General features: G+C 48.8%; 2 protein-coding genes across 8 annotated transcripts in view; one reads left to right on the top strand and one right to left on the bottom strand.

The window, feature by feature from the left end:
- LOC147441824 (catalytic/ hydrolase) overlaps positions 1–17042 on the bottom strand; it is a 200580-nt gene that overhangs the window by 119183 nt on the left and 64355 nt on the right. The gene's annotated exons all lie outside the window — the stretch shown is intronic.
- On the top strand, positions 5463–6117 carry LOC147441825 (uncharacterized). Its single transcript, XM_086529895.1, has 2 exons — positions 5463–5827; positions 5935–6117. Exons 1-2 carry the CDS (start codon positions 5525–5527, stop codon positions 6115–6117), a joined length of 486 nt encoding a protein of 161 aa, XP_086386021.1. The 5' UTR covers positions 5463–5524.

The following is a 17042-nucleotide window of genomic DNA, read 5'->3' on the forward strand; positions in this document are numbered from 1 at the left end:
TAGCAAGGGAGGTATTGGCTATGTATTTGTGGATAAAAATGACACTAAATGCTAGTTTGGAAGTCAAGAAGTGGATGTAACGGGTAATAATGAGGCTCAGTGTGCAAGCCTTCGTATGGGATTGAAAGAATGTGCTAAAAGAAAAGTAAGGGATACCCCTAGTCAAAGTTGTGCTATATTGATTATATGATAGGTTCAACGTACATGGAAGGTAAATAAAGAGGTATAAAATATCTAAAGTAGAAAGTTGAATCCAAAGGAATCTAGCCAAGAAATGATGTCAATGTCATCAACAATCCTAGCGAAGCTCTTTCTTCCTTTGTCTACGTTCACACTCTTACTTTCTAACCATAAAAAGTCAAAGTTCAAGGCTGACTTTTCTACTAGCAATTCCGTATACCTATCCTTCTCAAACTTGTATGCGAAAACTTTTGAAATAAGAGACTTGACTTTGAATTTAAGGTCCTCGAATTCAGCTCCGTAACAGGTTACAACTCCTAAATCGTTTAAAATCCAATTTGAATCAATAGGTACGTCTACTTCCTTTAGAATATTTTTCCAAAGTTCGATTACAATAACTAAGCGATTTAGAAACCTCTATTAGAGAGGTGTTGCAAGAAGCATGTAACAGACTTGGACGCTCCAAGTCAAGAATCTACCGCGACAGCACCAAATAACCACTTCAAAGAAACAATCGTGTGGCTCGCTGCTACTGCTTCACGTGCGCACGCCATCGCTCCCCCCCCCACACCTCAGCCCACTGCCTCCCCCCCCTTGCCCTTCTACCTCGCTGCCTACCCCCGCGCTGCTTGCCAACCTGTGCCGCCCCCTGCCAGCCCGCCCGCTGCCTGCCCCGCGCTGCCTTTTAGCCACTACCTCCCCCGTCACCCCCTCCTCCTGCTGCCGCCAGCACTTCCACCTTCCCCAACCCACTGCCCCCCCCTCCCCCCCCGGCCCGTCTTCCCGCCCGCCTCAGTTTCTCCCCGTCAACCCCTGCAATTCGGCCTCCTCGGCATTGCTTCAATTTTTGGGGCAGTGTTTCCTGCGCCTGATTGCAGCGTCCACCTGTCGACCTCTTCTTACGACACAGCAGTAGACACAGATGGAGGCTCCAGCTTCGCCACAGAGGGACTCGCCAGAAGCCCCCTCGCCCGACCCCGCTGAGCCCACCATTCGACTTGCTCTCTCGCCGACAGAGCAAGCGAGCCTTGCCGCAAAGGTAGAGCGATTGCAGGCGACTTTGGTCATCTGCAAGATTCTCGGCACCTGACCTAGCAGAGGAGAGCTGCGAGACCTTCTCCAGGCCCGCCTTCTCGCAGAGGTGGGCAAGATCTTGGATGTCCAGATTCTCGGACGGGGTACTATCAGATTGAGTTCGAGACCTCCAAGGTGGCGTCCAAGGTCATAGCTATGAGTCCACTGGCCATCCGAGCATCACGCGCCCACTTTCGACAGTGGCGACATGGTTTTGACCCGGCTTCGGATGTTCTAGTAGAGGAGGCAGACATCCCCATCTCAGTCTGCTTTCCGGGTTTACGGAGGGAGTACCTACCACTTCTTTCCAGATCGGCTCCACCATCGGAACTGTCTTGGAGACACCTCGCACGGCAGCATCAGTAGCTGCCAAGGCGGCTGGCATCCCCTCAGTTCGAGTTTTGGTCAGAGATACCCACACGCTCCCGAAGGTCATCCTTCTGCCTCGGGTCAGTGGGGGTTGGTTTAGACAGAGTGTGGAGTACTCGGGCCTCCCGAACCAATGCTTCATTTGCCGACAGATGGGCCACCTAGCGAAGGCCTGTCCACGGAGGAGGCCGAGACCTGCACCACAGCCTCAGCCCCAGCCTGCCAGGGCTGGGCCGTAGCCACAGTCAGCGGCACAGCGCACAGATTCAGAGCCACCCTTCGAGCCTGGGGCTCAAGTGGAGGAGGGGTGGCAGCAGGCCTGTGGCCGTCAACGCCAGGGGCCACAACGACAGCCTGGCACTTAGAGTGGCACTCAGGTGCCTACTCAGCAGCAGTGGGTTCCCACGGGGAACCGCTTTGGTACTCTTGAGCAGGAGGAGTCCCCTACGCCAGCCTCCACCTCCGCTTCACCCTCGACAGCCGCTCTCCCTTCAGAGTTCCCCTCCTCCTCCTCCTCATCCTCCCCCCGGCTTCTGCTCCCGTCGCCTCTCCACCTCGCCCCTCTACCTCTATCGCCCCATCCTGCCCCTCTTCTCCTCCGCTCCCCCCAGCTCCTTCTCCCACCCCTCCTGCTCCAGTTCCACAGTCGACTCAGGAGACTGATCTCTCTCCGGCGGCTAGGAGATCTCTTGGCAACACCTTTGCCACGAGTCGCCTAGCGAGAGAGGGTCAACCCTTCTTGCGGCCCCCTCTGCAGATTCAGACATCTTCCCTTGCAGCTATCCCTCGTGGTCTGACGAGCATTGACCTCCGACGCCGCTGGGACTTCTTCGACTACGGGTTCACTCGCTTTCTCGGAGATTCCGCAACAGACCACGAGGCAGCCTGCTTCAGGGTCCATGCTTTGTTCCTCGCCGCTAGGGGGACAGAGGCCTTGGACTCAGCAGTTGGTTTCTCCTTCCCCCTCTGTGGTAGGACCGAGACAGAGTGGTCCCTCGACTCAGTGTTGGGATGGTTGCATACACAGGTTCTCGAGTTCTCTCATCACATGGGAGAACTTGGAGTTACAGATTTGCTGCAGACTTTGTGGCCATTGGCCAAGTTTGCGGTGACACCCCCAGACTCAACAGGATGTAGACACATTGTAGTGTACTTCTTTGCTGATACACAGTGTTTGCCTTGCTATGTATACATTCATGAGGACTCCTGGACAGAGGAGGTTGCTTTACGCACGGCTCGCTCTGCTTGGGCTTGGGCTAGGCACTCACTGAAGTCTCGACTATCTAGAGGACACTCGGATGCGGATTACTCCCCATCCAAGCCAGCCTCGAAGATAGCCCGTCTTGCTGCTGCAGCATCTGTTCTCTCTCGCTCCCCATGAGGATCGTCTCATGGAATGTGCAGGGACTAGGTGGGCCCCAGTTTCAACGACAGCGGGGCCGATTGCGTCAAGAGCTTCAGCATTGCCTTGTGGGAGGAGAGATTGATCTCCTTATGCTTCATGAGCACCATCTGTGTGAGAGCCGCATTCGGCGATGTGGTCAGATTTTGCGTGGACGATATGATACCTTTTGGTCAGCTGCTTTGGACCTGGAGGCATCCAGGGTGGGGTATGTATGACTATTGCGGATTCATTGCAGCAGGCCATTGTGGGCCAGGCAAGCAGGGCTCAGTGGATTACTATGCAGGTAGGGCTCAGTGGATTACGATGCAGGTTCAGGGTGGCCTTGTGGGCATAGTTGTTTCCGTACGTACGTCCGGTTGCCTTCCGTACCGTACGGTCATTCCGTACGGAATCCGTACGTACCGTACGATTCCGTACGTGCATGGCTTTATAAAAAAAATTCGGCCGTCGGTTGCTTATCCGCCTGGTCGGACTCTTTGGGCGAGCCTTTTTATAAGCCAACCTATCTTATTACCACATTACAGAGTAGCAGAAGTTAGAACTCAGTCTCAAGAGTCTACACAGTGTTTGCACAGAGACAAAGGAAGTGTGGAACGCCGCCGATAAGGTTCTCCCTCCCTCCCTCCCTTTGTGTTTGGAGTCAGCAAGCCTGAAGGAGGCACTCTAGAGTCGTGACCTCGCGAAAGATTGTAAGTTTTGTATTCAACTTTGAAGTTTGCGTTAATTGTGTTGCAGAGTTATCATGCCTCGTCGACCTAATCCTCTTTGGGCCGAGCACACCAATGTCCTGAGAGTTGTCAACACAGGAGGCCAAGCAGGTTCAGGGACTCGCACTTGGGTGTGCAAGTACTACGGAGAGCAGATGACCAGTACAATTACCAGGGTTTTGAAGCACCTCACTGGTATTGGCACCACTCGACATTGTGGGGGTTGCGAGACTATCCCGCAAGCATTGAGGGATGCCCTGATTTTGGAGCATTTTCCTCCAGGATCTACTGCATCGTCACAGACAAGGGGAGCACGTGCAACAGCAACAGCAGTAGAGGATGCCTTGCAAGATGCATTACTTGGAGATATTGGCGGCTCTGCGTCTGCAGCGCCATCATTTGCAGGCACTAGTAGAAAGAGAGCTCGTGTTTCACAGGCTGAGGATGAGGGTGCTAGTGCTTCAACAGCAAGTGCAGGTGGGGTTGAGGGTGTACGTGGCCCAAGGCAAACCACATTGTCATCACGTGTACACAGTGATTCATGGGTAAAAGAGCGACAGAAAGTTGCAGAGATGGAGATTGCGCGGACTCTCATAGAGTGCAACATTGCATTCAATGTGTTGAAGACTGATCAATGGAAGAGGATGGTGAAAGCTATTTCACAGGTTGGTGCTACAGATTCCTGGAATGGTCTTGACTACCAAAAGATGCGCACTACCATGCTTGACGACCAAAAAGAGATCATAGACCGAGCATTGACTCCAGTGAAGGTTGGGTGGCAACAATTTGGATGCACTATTCTTTCTGATGGGTGGAGTGACACGCGGAGGCGCCACATTATCAATATCCTTGTTTCCTCCTGCTTGGGCACATACTTCTTACGAGCCGTGGATGCAGGGAAAGCTGGAGAACGCATTTCTGCGGAGTTCATCTTCAAACATATTCGCCAAGCCATCAAGGAGGTTGGGGAGAAGAACGTCGTGCAGGTAGATACTGATTCCTGACCATGTGGCATGCACATTTGAATTTTGCATACATTGTCCAACGTAATAATGTCCACACTTCATTTAATATCTTGTCATGACTCATTGTAGGTGGTCACTGATAATGCCTCCAATTGCAAGGCCATGGGGTGGTGGAGGCTGAGTTCAAGCAAATTGTGTGGACACCATGCGCTGCACATTGCCTAGACCTTCTCATGGAGGACATAGGCAAACTTCCCTGGGTGCAGCCTACAGTGTCTGATGCGTCTAAGCTTACCACTTTTTTCCGCAAAAAACACCAGGCCTTGGCAATCTTCAGGAGCCACAGCATAGTAGACATGGTGCGTCCCTCGAAGACCATATTTGCATACATGCATCTGGTGCTTCAGAGGCTGTTCAGATTGAGAGATCCACTGTTGCAAACAGTTGTGGATCCAAAGTGGAGATTGATGCACCACGCTCAGTCAGAGGCGACCAAGTACATTCAAAGAAAGGTTCTTGATGAGACCTTCTGGACACAGGTGGAGTCCTTGGCAGTGGCTCTACAGCCATTGTATGTACTACTATGGGTCACAGACATGGAGGGCTCTACACTTGGGTTGGTGTATCATCTGTTTATGCAGATGAAGACACACATTTCTGGATGTACCTCATTGACACGGGATCGGTAAGTACAAACTACAAAGTGCTCTAATGTCCTCATGTGACATATCTATTTATAATTTTTCAAAACACATACTTACTGTGACTATTTTGTTTGCAGTCGTGATGATATTTTGGCTATTGTAGAGACTCGATGGCAGTTCATGCGTCGTCCCATCCATGGGATGGCTGCAGTTCTCCATCCTCTCTACAAGAGCCAAGAATTGTTTGAGGAGGCTTCATTGCTCACACTACGCTCTGAATATCTGAACATTATATACGATGAGGATGAGCAATTGATTCTGGATTCAGAGATGAGTAGCTACATGAACAGTTTAGGACCCACCTTTGTGCGGTCCGTAGCATTGAGAAAGGAAGCTACCAAGCTTCCTTTAACATGGTGGCAGAACTATGGACGCCAGGGCCTTCCCAAGTTGTGCCACCTTGCATTGCGCATCCTTTCTCAGGTGAATACTGAAGTCTAAATTATAATTTATATTTATGGCATGATGAATCTATATTGTCACACGTGACACTTGTGACCCATGAGTGTTCGCTATTTGAATTGCTGTAGGATTGCTCAGCTGGGGCATGCGAGCGCAACTGGAGTGCATACTCTCTTATTCACACGAAGATCCGCAATCGTCTTAGCACCAAGCAGTTAGAGAGATTGGTTTATTGCCGTGCTAACATGCGGCTTGTGTGCAGCTTTCATGCCTTGGGGACACCCAAGCAGGTGAGATTTACAAGCAGGTGAGCTTTTAAAAAATATACCACGAATTTTACGTACCTTATGGCCCAATCCATACGGTACAACGTACAGTACATACCGAACACGTACCGAATACTACGTACCTTACAACCGTGCTTGTGGGCTTCCTAAACATCTATGCGCCCAATGTGGCGAGTACTCGTGCAGAGTTTTGGTCACAGATTGTTGAGTCTTTGCCGCAGGCCGACCATTGGTGTGTAGGAGGGGACTTCAACATGTTGGAGGACCCTTCTGACAAGATTGGAGGCAGCCATGCTACTGTGCATGGAGTCGAGCTAGCAGCTTGGGAGAGGTTGTGAATGACTTTGAGGGTCTCGGATAAATGGCAGCACTCTGGCTTTGTGAGGCCTCCAGTCAGTCTTGCCTTCTCTAGATCAAGCCGCAGAGTGGGAGGAGTGAATCTATCGCGGATAGATCGCTTCTACACTAGTGACCACTTCAGTGACTTGGGGGGATCAGTGGGCATCCTGGCAGGGACATCCTTCTCGGACCATGCACCAGTGATCCTCACAGTGGCAGACAGGCAGAGGAGTGGGAGCACGATGCTTCGCATCCCAGAGCGGGTCTTGTTGGACTCAGCACTCAGAGAGAGGGTAGAGGCTCTCTGGACAGAGGGCATGGACAGCCAGGTTCCACCTGCAGACAGAATGGCCTTAGGCCTAGCTCAGCTTAGCCACTTTTTTCTTCAGGAGTCTCTGGCTCGCCGGGCTGCAGCGAGAGAGGAGGAGCAGCGTCTCAGACGAGGCATTGCTTCACTACAGAGGATGCAGGAGCAGCATCCAGACAGTCCATGGTTGGAGGAGCAGTTACAGCAAGCTCGACAGGAGCTTGCTAGCACAGAGGAGAGGCGTCATGAGTTTGCCTTCCACCGACAGGCATCTCAGTGGACTCAGGTGGGTGACAGAGTGACTGGTGCTTTTTTTGAGACAGTGGGACCTCGGCACTCGCATGTCAAGGTCAATCAGTTGAGGAGACCCGATGGGTCAGTTGCTTGTGAGCCCGAGGATATGCGTGCAGTTGCTACTGACTTTTACCGTGAGATACTGTCGGCTGAGCCCCAGTTAGAGCGGCAGGATGCATGCAGGGAGCAGGTTTGGGCACAGATGCCTTGTCTTGTGACAAAATGCTACAGTCATTTCGTCTATCAGTTCCTGCACTAGTTTACAAGTCAAGAACAAATCAGTTTCATATTCCGCAATTCCATTTCATAAAGTCATCCAGCAGAATACTGTCAGCTCACAGTATCCCTGAAGCTCAAAGAGATATCAGTGACTCTAGTATTCTAAAATCAAGGCATCTGTTGACAAAGGAGCGGAGTAACTCCCCTCTTGTGCATCCCACTGCATCAAATCTGCGGACAAGCTGAATTCTGGGTTCAATTTGGAGTAGGCTATGCTAAACCAAGAGCTTCGAGGTAAAGTTTCACAATCTGAGGAGTATCTGCTAGGTCCTCCTCCTCCATCCGCTTCGCATCCAATGCAGGATAGTTCTTGAACTTAACCAAGAACCGCCTTCTTTGTGTCCTTATGTGCCAAAATCTGTTCAAGAACAAGGATCTCCTCATTTTCCTCCACTTTGGGTTGCTCATCGGGCTCCCTATCATCAGGCACATCGCCTTTAAAAGATTTCAAGAGACTCACATGAAATGCATTGTGAATCCTCCAAGTGTCAAGCAGTTTCGGTCGGAAGGAGACATCATTGATCTTTTCAGAGATCTGGAAAGCTCCGTAGTATCTCATACTAAGCTTTGGAAAAAGCCTCTCCTTTCCCTTCTTCTTTCTCAGGCATGCCTTCTCAAAACGTAAGAGTACCCCATCATCCTCCTTCAATTTCAAATCGCGACGATGGCGATCCGCTGCCTTTTTCTGCCGTTCTTGAGATTTTTGCAAAGCCTCGCGGACCTTGGCAAAAGCCGTATCTAAGTCGCGCGTATACTCATCAGCTTCAAAAATCTTATCTTTCGTGCTCAGGAAGGGTGGAACCTTCGCACCACCTTCAACAATCTCAAATGGCGCCTTCCCCGTCAAAGAGTATATCGTGTTACTGTAGGCAAATTCCACCAAAGGTAGACACTTTTCCCATTGAGTCTTCTAATTTGAGATGTAACACTTCAATAAATCTAAAACCATTGAATTGGCAATCTCAGATTGCCCGTCAGTCTGCGGGTGGAAAGATGACGAGAACTGCAACCGTGTGCCAATGTTCTCCCAAACTGCCTTCCAAAACAAACTCGTAAATCCGGGGTCCTTGTCGGAGACAATCGTCTCAGACATGCCATGTAATCTGAAAATCTGGGCCACAAACAGTCTAGCTAAGTGATCGGGCTTGATTGTTTTCTTCACTGGAATGAAATGAGCCTGTTTGCTAAATCTGTCAATAACAGTCCAGGTACCATCGTGGCCACTCTGTGTTCTCAGGAGATCAAAAATGAAATCCATTGCAATACTTTCCCAGGGGCGGGTGGGTATGGGCAAAGGCTGTAACAATCCCTGTGCTTTATGCCTGTCAAACTTGACCTTCTGGTATACCAAGCAACTGTGCACAAACTCTTCCACATCCTTCTTGAGTCTCGGCCAAAAGAAGTATCTCTCTACCCCTTTCATGGTGGTAGCAATGCCACGGTGACCCGTAAAAGGCGGACAGTGGCATTCAGTCATAACCTTTTCCCTCAACGGCTGTGTAACGCACAACATGGTTTTCCTCATCAAGTAGCCATCCCGAATGGAAAATCCCGCTACTGTCTCCCCATCCCGTATCCGTGTAAAAACGTCTGCATAATCCGAGTATGTGGCATACTGGTCGACCATATCCTCGAAGCTCCTATGATGTATCGCGGAAATAGCCAGAATCCGAGACAAAGCATCTGCCACCACATTCTTCTGTCCCTGAACATGGACAATCTGGAAGTGAAACTGTGACAAGATGTTCGCTCACTGCATCTGCTTTTCCCATAGCTGCTTCTGTGACAAGAAGTAGCGTAAACTCTGATGGTCCGTGAAGATAGTAAAATCTGCTCCGAGTAGGTAGTGCCGCCACTGAGTAAGAGCATGGATAACCGCCAAAAGCTCTTTCTCATAAATCTGTGCTGTCATTTCCGACCTTGAGAACAATCGGCTCTCGTAAGAAATGACGTGGCCTCCTTGCATTAAGACCGCACCCAGACTACGACCACAAGCATCACAATATACTTCAAATGACTTCTGCAAGTCCGGAAAAGTCAAAACTGGTCCCGTAGTCAATTTCTCTTTCAAAGCCTGAAAGGCAGTCAACTCTGTGGGTCCCCACAAGAAAGGGACTCCTTTCTGTGTCAAGATATGAAAAGGGGAAGCAACCTTTGCAAACTTTCGAATGAACCGCCTGTAGTATGGATTCACTCCCAAGAAGCTTCTAACTTCATGGACATTCTTCAAATCGGGCCAATCACGGATAGTCTCTATCTTGGCCGGATCCATCTGCACTCCTGCTACTGAGACAAGTCCCAAAAAGTGTATCTCTAGTAATAAAAATTCACTTTTCTTTGCATTAATCACTAACCTGTGATCTCGTAATGCCTGAAAGACCTGAAGCAGATGATCTCTATGTTCTGCCTCATTCTTGGAGAAAACAATGATATCGTCAAAGAATGTGCCAACAAACAGTCTGTACTCTCGAAAAATCTTGTCCATCATACGATTAAATGTCGCAGGAGCATTGGTTAAGCCGAAAGGCATCACCAAAAACTCAAATAACCCAAAAGTCATCCGAAAGACTGTCTTGTAGACATCTCCCGGCGCGATTCTGATCTGATGATATCCCTGTAATCTGTCGAGTATATCATCGATCCTAGGAATCGGAAATCTGTTCTTGATGGTGAGTTTGTTGAGAGCTCTATAATCGATGCACATTCTCCAAGGTCCGTCTTTCTTCAAAACCAACAACATTGGAGAGCAATACGGTGAAGTACTAGGCTGGACAAGACCCTTTTCCAAGAGCTCTTTCACTTGGTTTATAATCTCTTCGTTCTGTGCTCGACTCACACGGTAAGGTGGCCGGTTCGGTGGTGTGCTTCCAAGAATCAGATCAATGATATGATCTTCACGACGAGCAGGTGGTAACTTGCCTGGCACGCCCTCAGAGAAGCAACCGGCATGAGAGTGGAGAAAATCTTGGCGTTCTTTATCAAGTTCACACATATTTGTCCTATCCTCATCACTTAACTCTTTCACTAAGATCGAGCAAACAAACAGACTGGATATCATTAACTTTGAAATGCCCGAAGCCGATACAATAGGGACAGACTCGCCCTTAAGTTTAATATCAAGTACAATTGTTCTGTCCTTCTCTGTAGTCAATGTCGCTTTCCTCACCCAATAGTTGACCACGGCGTTGTTCTTGTGGTATCAGGGAATTCCCAAGAGGACATCACAACCTTCCAAACCATTATGTAAAAGTCCTCATGCCCCAAATACCCCTGACAATGCAACCGAAGTTTACCAATGATAGGTGTAATGGCTACGTCCCTGCAGGGTGCCGCTAGAACAGCCTCCGCAAGTGGTCCCATCCGTTCGGGAGTGATCTCGAGCCGCACCGCAAATTCCGGTGAAATGAAGTTGGCCTTGGCTCCTCCATCAAAGATGATCGGGGCTTCTTGGTCTTTCACTTTGCCCCAAGCTCGGCAAAGTTCTGTACTCTCGTCCATCATGCCGGGATCGGTACCCACGCAATCTAGAACCAGTCCTGTTTTCATCTTGCCTTTTCTTCCACGTTCCTCAGCTGCTCTCGAACTCTCAGGACTTTCGTCGTCCTTGTCATTCTGTTCTTTCTGTGCCTTTTTTGGGCACTTCGCGGAGATATGTCCAATTTCCCCACATCCGAAGCACTTCCCCTCCCTAATGAATCGAGCCCGCTCCTGAGGAGTAAGCTTGGGTCGTGCATCTTTCTTTTCTGAGTTGCTATTTCTCTTTCTACTTTCATTTGTCGAAATCTGTTCAGCTCTTTGTGTCATGATCTCATCGATGGGGTAGGTCAGACTGCCATAGTGGATGGCAAAAACCCCGTTTCGCATGACTCATCAACTCCTAAATAGAAGATGACTTCTGTTCCAAGCAGTGATCTCGGATCTTTGTAGAAAGACCCAAGGTAAACCGCTCAATCTGCTCCTTGAACAAGATCTTCTTAAATGAAGAGGCGGGTAGAAAAGAGCTCCAGAATCTCTCGCAATAAGCGTCCACTGTATCTTTCTTGGTCATCCGAAGATGGTTCCAAGCAATTCAAATATCACGTTGATACTCTCGAGTCAACCAAGAAGAAATAAAAAGCCTCTTGAATTTCGGCCATTTAACTGGCGCAGTCTTGCTTAATAGAAGCGTGGACCACCAAGTTCGAGCATTCCCCTTAAAGTAAGAGGCAACTCTCCGAATCTTAGAGTGCTATGAGTAACGTCCTCCCCCGAAAGCGATGTCAAACTGTTGTACAAAAGACAAAGCCTTCGAAGCATCTCTATATCCCGGAAACGTGTCAAATTTAATTGACTGTCCACCTTCCTTAAACTCTTGGACTTTCTTGCTTTTGTCTTCCGGAAAGTCATACTGGTTGGCTTTGTAAAAATTCTTCTTCTTTGCATAAAAGTTGCTTTTGTAGACGAGTCCTCTATAGAATTGTCATTCACTGGGCAATATTTAAACTTCTTTGCCTTTTTCTTGCCCTTTTCAAAGTGTTTTTTCTTGCTTCGCTTTTTGCCTTTTCGCTCTTCTTCGCTCGAGTCAGATGAGCTAGCAGAACTGTCAAAAGAAGAAGAAGAAGAAGAATTGGGTACTTCTTCAAATCGCACACGCTTCTTCTGTTTCTTTGCCTTTTCAAATGTCGACTGACGACCCAAGTAACCCGGGAAGTCAGTACCTTTCTTCTGCTTTTTGTCGTGCTTGTTAGCTTTGTTCTGCGCGTCAAAAAGCTAAGCCATTCGTGCATCAACTACCTCTTCTAATTCCTTCTCTGAATACTTCTTGTGAGCAGAAGGTTTCTTGAGAGCGGGTTTTGGGGGTGGTGTTGTGGTTTTCTGCCACTACTCATGCACCTCCTGCAAAGAAGTCTCGCTCATATATTTTGCAAATTTTGGGTCCTTCGCAAAATTGAGCATCATCTTTGTTGCATCACCGATCAATTGACGATGCTCCATCTCTCGACGCTCCGCCTGAGTAGGCCGAGGCGGCCCATACTCCTTGCTGGAATCTTCGTTGTGATCCCTTCCCGCATCTCCGGATACAGAGGGAGTCGACTGATCCTTGCCTGAAGCCATAGGTGCCGCGAAAAAAAAATTGGGATCGGATTTCCCGTAGAAGAGAAATCGTCCGTGCTCTGATACCACTGTAACAGACTTGGACACTCCAATTCAAGAATCTACCGCGACAGCATCAAATAACCACTTCAAAACAGTTCACAATTCACAATCAACACTGGCCCGGCGGAGTTCCGTGCCTAGAGATATTGGCTCCAAAGACTGGCGCCCCTTTCGGTATTTCTTTTTGTATTAATCTGAGTTCAAAGTACAAGAGTGAGGGCAGGCGCTCACACTCAGACTCTGCGTCCAGATGCTCTGAGTTGTGAGAGGCCTGCTCACGTATTTAAAGGTACAAGGGATGCGAAAAGCAGAGCCCCAAAAGCTGAAAATCAAAAGCCTGGAAGCTTTCTGCTTTTTCACAATTTCTCTCTCTCTCTCTTGAGGGGGCAATAAAGCAAAACAAAAGAGCTCTCTCCCTCCTTTCAATTGTGTAGCATAAAGCAATGCCCAAAAGCTGTCCAAAAGCTTTTTTTAAAAATCTCCCGCAGCTTTTTGTGCCTCTGCAATTTGCGCCACAAAACGCGGGGATCCGTACAACTTCCACGTGTCAACTGCTAGGTCAGCAAAATCAGGGTTTCTGATTTTCTGCAGTTAGGGTTAGGGTTAGGGTTTCAGCAAATTAGGGTTTCCTGCAGAGCGGGCAGCCACGTCATCACTTTGTGGCAAAGCAACTATAAATCTAGGTTTTATAGGACATGTTCTGCAAACACACTTTGAAAGAACAAGTTCTGCAAACACACTTTGCAAGAAAAGGACTGGGTTCTCAACAAAGGTATACAAGCACACAAAGGGCTATGAAGTATGTCCTAATTGGAGAGCACATATATAACAATGGGACTGATGATGTTATGAGGAGAGTGCTCTACCATGAGAAGATTCTTGATTGCTTAAAATCTTGCCATAAGGAGGAATGAGGAGGTCATTTTCAAGTGGCAATTACAAGCAGAAAGGTGTTGAATGATCATCTTATGTCGCTAAGTATGAAAAGGGATGTTGTGCATTGGTGTAGAAACTGTCATGAGTGCCAAATGTATCGGAAAGGAAGTTAATGTCTAAACCTCTGAGGCATATTGTGAGCTATGGACCTTTTGAAAAGCGGGCTATGGGGAGGAACGAGCTCGTTGTTGCCCCCCCCCCCCCCCCCCCACCCCGCGCTTTCTCTTGCGCCCCTCCCATCCACCCCTATTGCTGCCTCCCCTTCCTCCTCACTCGCAGAGCCCCACCCCCCCCGCTTGCTCTTGCGTCCCTCCCATCCACCCTCTCGCTGCCACCACTGCCTCCCCTTCCTCCTCACTCGCAGAGCTTTTAGCTCTCCCTCACTGCTGCCCCCCCTCCCCCCCCCATGTCCTCTCTCTACCTAGCTGGACATAGTGATCGGGGATTTTGCTCTCTATCCTTCCTCACCACCGTCTTCTATCTTCGCATTCAACACCTCCTCCCGCTTCGACATAGCAGACACTGATGGCCGCTCCTGCTTCACCCCAGAGGGGCTCCTCAAAATCCTCATCCTCCGACACCGGGGAGCCGACCATCGGACTTGCTCTACTGCCAAGAGAGCAAGCGAGCCTTGCAGCTGAGGTAGCGCCTCTAGGCCACCTCGGTTAACTCCAAGATTATCAGCATTCAACCTAGTCGTGGTGAAGTTATGTCTATCTTAGTCTCTTTTCTTGGCCTACCACGAGAGTACCTGCCATTTTTGTCCAAGATCGGTTCCACCATTAGAACGGTCTTGGAGGCTCCTTGCAGAGAACCTTTAGTTGCAGCCAAGGCTGTTGGACTACCGATAGTTTAGGTTTTGCTTCGCGATACCATATGCTCCCGAAAGTTGTCTTACTGCCTAGGGTGAGTGGAGGGTGGATTCGCTAGAGTGGAGTATTCACGCCTTTCGAATCAGTGTTTTATTTGCAGACAGATGGGCCATCTCGTGAAGGCATGTCCACACAGGAGAGGCCACCTTACTCCATAGTCGGAGCCACCAAGGCTGGAGGGTCACACAGTTCTCAGGCCCCTGTACCTAGGGCTAAGGAGCTTCCCGCAGATACAACACCAGCTTCTACCAGTGCTCAGGCAGATCAGGGCTGGCAGCAGGTCCCGTCCGTCGACACGGTCAACCTTGTTCCACTGGTTACCGTGGCAATCCGCCTGCTCCGTTTTGTCAGGAGTGGGTTCCTACGGGAAATCGCTTCGATCCTCTACAGCAGGACTTCAGCTCAAATTTCCCCTAGGCTCCCTCGATTCCGCCCGAGGCTCCCTCACACTCGGACCTCCTACCCCACGAGCCTCCTCCAGACATCGACAGTCCCCCCCTCCCCCAACCAGCTTCTCCCTCACCTCCATCTTCTTCCACCATCCATCCACCTTGGAACCTGAGCATCCTTCCCTTGCTCGACGGTGTTCTTTGGGCAGCACATTTGCTACAAGAGCAAACTGATCCAGGAGGGACAACCTGCCCTCAGGCTATAGACCTTTAGGACTATCCCTAGACGACTTTCCAATTTGACATTGATAGGCACTACGATCTCTTTGGATATTCCATCACGCGGTTTCTTGGTGACCCTTTTCCAGACCTGCATGTTGCTTGCTTTTGAGTCCATGTTCTGTTCTTGGCAGCTCAAGGGGCGAACACACTTGCTATAGCGGTGGGTTTTTCGTTCCCATTGTGGCAAGGATCAGCAGGATTGGACTATGGACACGGTACTTGGGTGGTTACGGACCTAGGCCCTAGAGTTCTCCCATCACACGAGAGACCTTGAGATCACAACTTTGATAAAAACCTTGTGGCCACTGGCCAAGTACATAGTGTCAAAGCCTGATACTATAGGATGTAGACATATTGTGGTCCATTTGGCTCTCTCATTGTGAGGGTTGTTGAAGTCATTAGCAATCCTCCCCCTTGGATGAGGTATATAAGTCCACACTTTCTCTTCACTACAACATGATCGATTCATATCATGGAGGGCTAGGGATGATGTCATGGCATGTCATCACATGCTTTTGGATGTGTATTTGATCACTCTTAAGCGTTGGTAGACTCTACATTAATTATGGATTTAGTTTATGAAAAGTGGTCCTAAAGTTAAGGAGGAATTTGAGGCTATGTGAGTGGTGCAGCCACACGTTTATTATAGAGCTAATATCCCTCAATCTAGGCATAATCTTCAGAAGCTGTATTATTACAGGCTCGGACACTCCAAGCGAGAGATTAAAAGCAACACGAAGAGAATCTGCAAAATCACTAAACTTTGAGAGAGAGAGAGAGAGAGAGAGAGAGAGAGAGAGAGAGAGAGAGAGTTCCGAGCCAAGACGCATTGGCCCCAAAGATTGGCGCCCCTTTCGGTATTTCTTTATTATTACTCTTCTCAAAGTACAACTCCCAAGGGTCCAACTCTCTCCGAGACTCTTCGTCCAAATGCTCCCCGAAAGAGTGGCCCCAAGGGTGCTTATAAACTTACAAGCGATGCCCAAAAGCAGAGCCCCAAAAGCGTCGGATCCAAAATCACTTGATCCCAAAAGCATCTGCTCCAAAAACCCCACCTAAAACTTCTAAAAATCTACCATCTCGTTTTTTGAAAATCCGTACAGCTTGCCATGTTAGCACTGTCAACGCAAATCACAGAATTCTGTACAACCTACCACCTCGGCGTGTCAGCGCGATTTACGGATCTTCAGCCTAAAGATCAAGCTTTTGATTAATTGGGTTTAGGCCCCTCCGCAAGTGCTCCATAAGTTGGGTAGGGTTATGTTTAGGCCCCTCAACCACACTTTCTGGGTTCAGTTCTTCCGGTTTCAGTTTTTCCCGTCCACTCAGACAATTTTCTTGCAGTTGGGCACGCCACATCATCAATTTGTGACATTTCCCCCTCTTGAAAGAACTGTAATTGCCCTCCATTACGCCTGCAAAACAACCAAAGGTTAGAAACTTTCTTCAATAGACACTGACTCTATGTACCCCTGCACCAGACTCCACCAATCCAGCAATTTTTACAAAGACATTAGTCACTTATCAATCACATTTCTGTCAAGGGTGTTGTAACAGACTTGGACACTCCAAGTCAAGAATCTACCGCGACATTACCAAATAACCACTTCAAAACAGTTTACACTTCACAATTTTATTCGACACTGACACGGCGGAGTTCCGTGCCTAGAGATATTGGCCCCAAAGACTGGCGCCCATTTCGGTATTTCTTTTTATATTAATCTGAGTTCAAAGTACAAGAGTACGGGCAGGCGCTCACACTCAGACTCTGCATCCAGATGCTCCGAGTTGTGAGAGGCCTGCTCACATATTTAAAGTTACAAGGGATGCCAAAATCAGAGCCCCAAAAGCTGAAAATCAAAATGCAAAAAAGCTTCTAAGTTTAAAAGCTTTCAGAATAAAGCAAAAGCTCTTTCTCTTGCTTAATGTGGATATATAGCAATCCAAAAAGCTCCAGCTTTCTCTCTCTGGCGTAGCCAAAAGTAAAAAATCAGCCTGCCGTAAATCCGCCGCAAATCAGGGGTCCGTACAGCCCTACCACGTGCAGCTTTTCCGTAATTTCCGGTACGGCAGCCACGTCAGCATTCTTGTCCGCAACAGCCAGCCAGTTAGGGT

This window comes from Adiantum capillus-veneris, chromosome 14 (genome assembly GCF_014529385.1).
Source record: "Adiantum capillus-veneris isolate H3 chromosome 14, ASM1452938v2, whole genome shotgun sequence".
Taxonomy (NCBI): Eukaryota; Viridiplantae; Streptophyta; class Polypodiopsida; order Polypodiales; family Pteridaceae; genus Adiantum; species Adiantum capillus-veneris.

Excerpts from the sequence above, each read along its gene's own strand:
- LOC147441825 (XM_086529895.1), top strand. The coding sequence starts at position 5,525 with ATGCGTCGTCCCATCCATGGGATGGCTGCAGTTCTCCATCCTCTCTAC. Across the intron at positions 5,828-5,934 it reads CATTGCGCATCCTTTCTCAG|GATTGCTCAGCTGGGGCATG; the intron begins GTGAATACTGAA and ends GAATTGCTGTAG.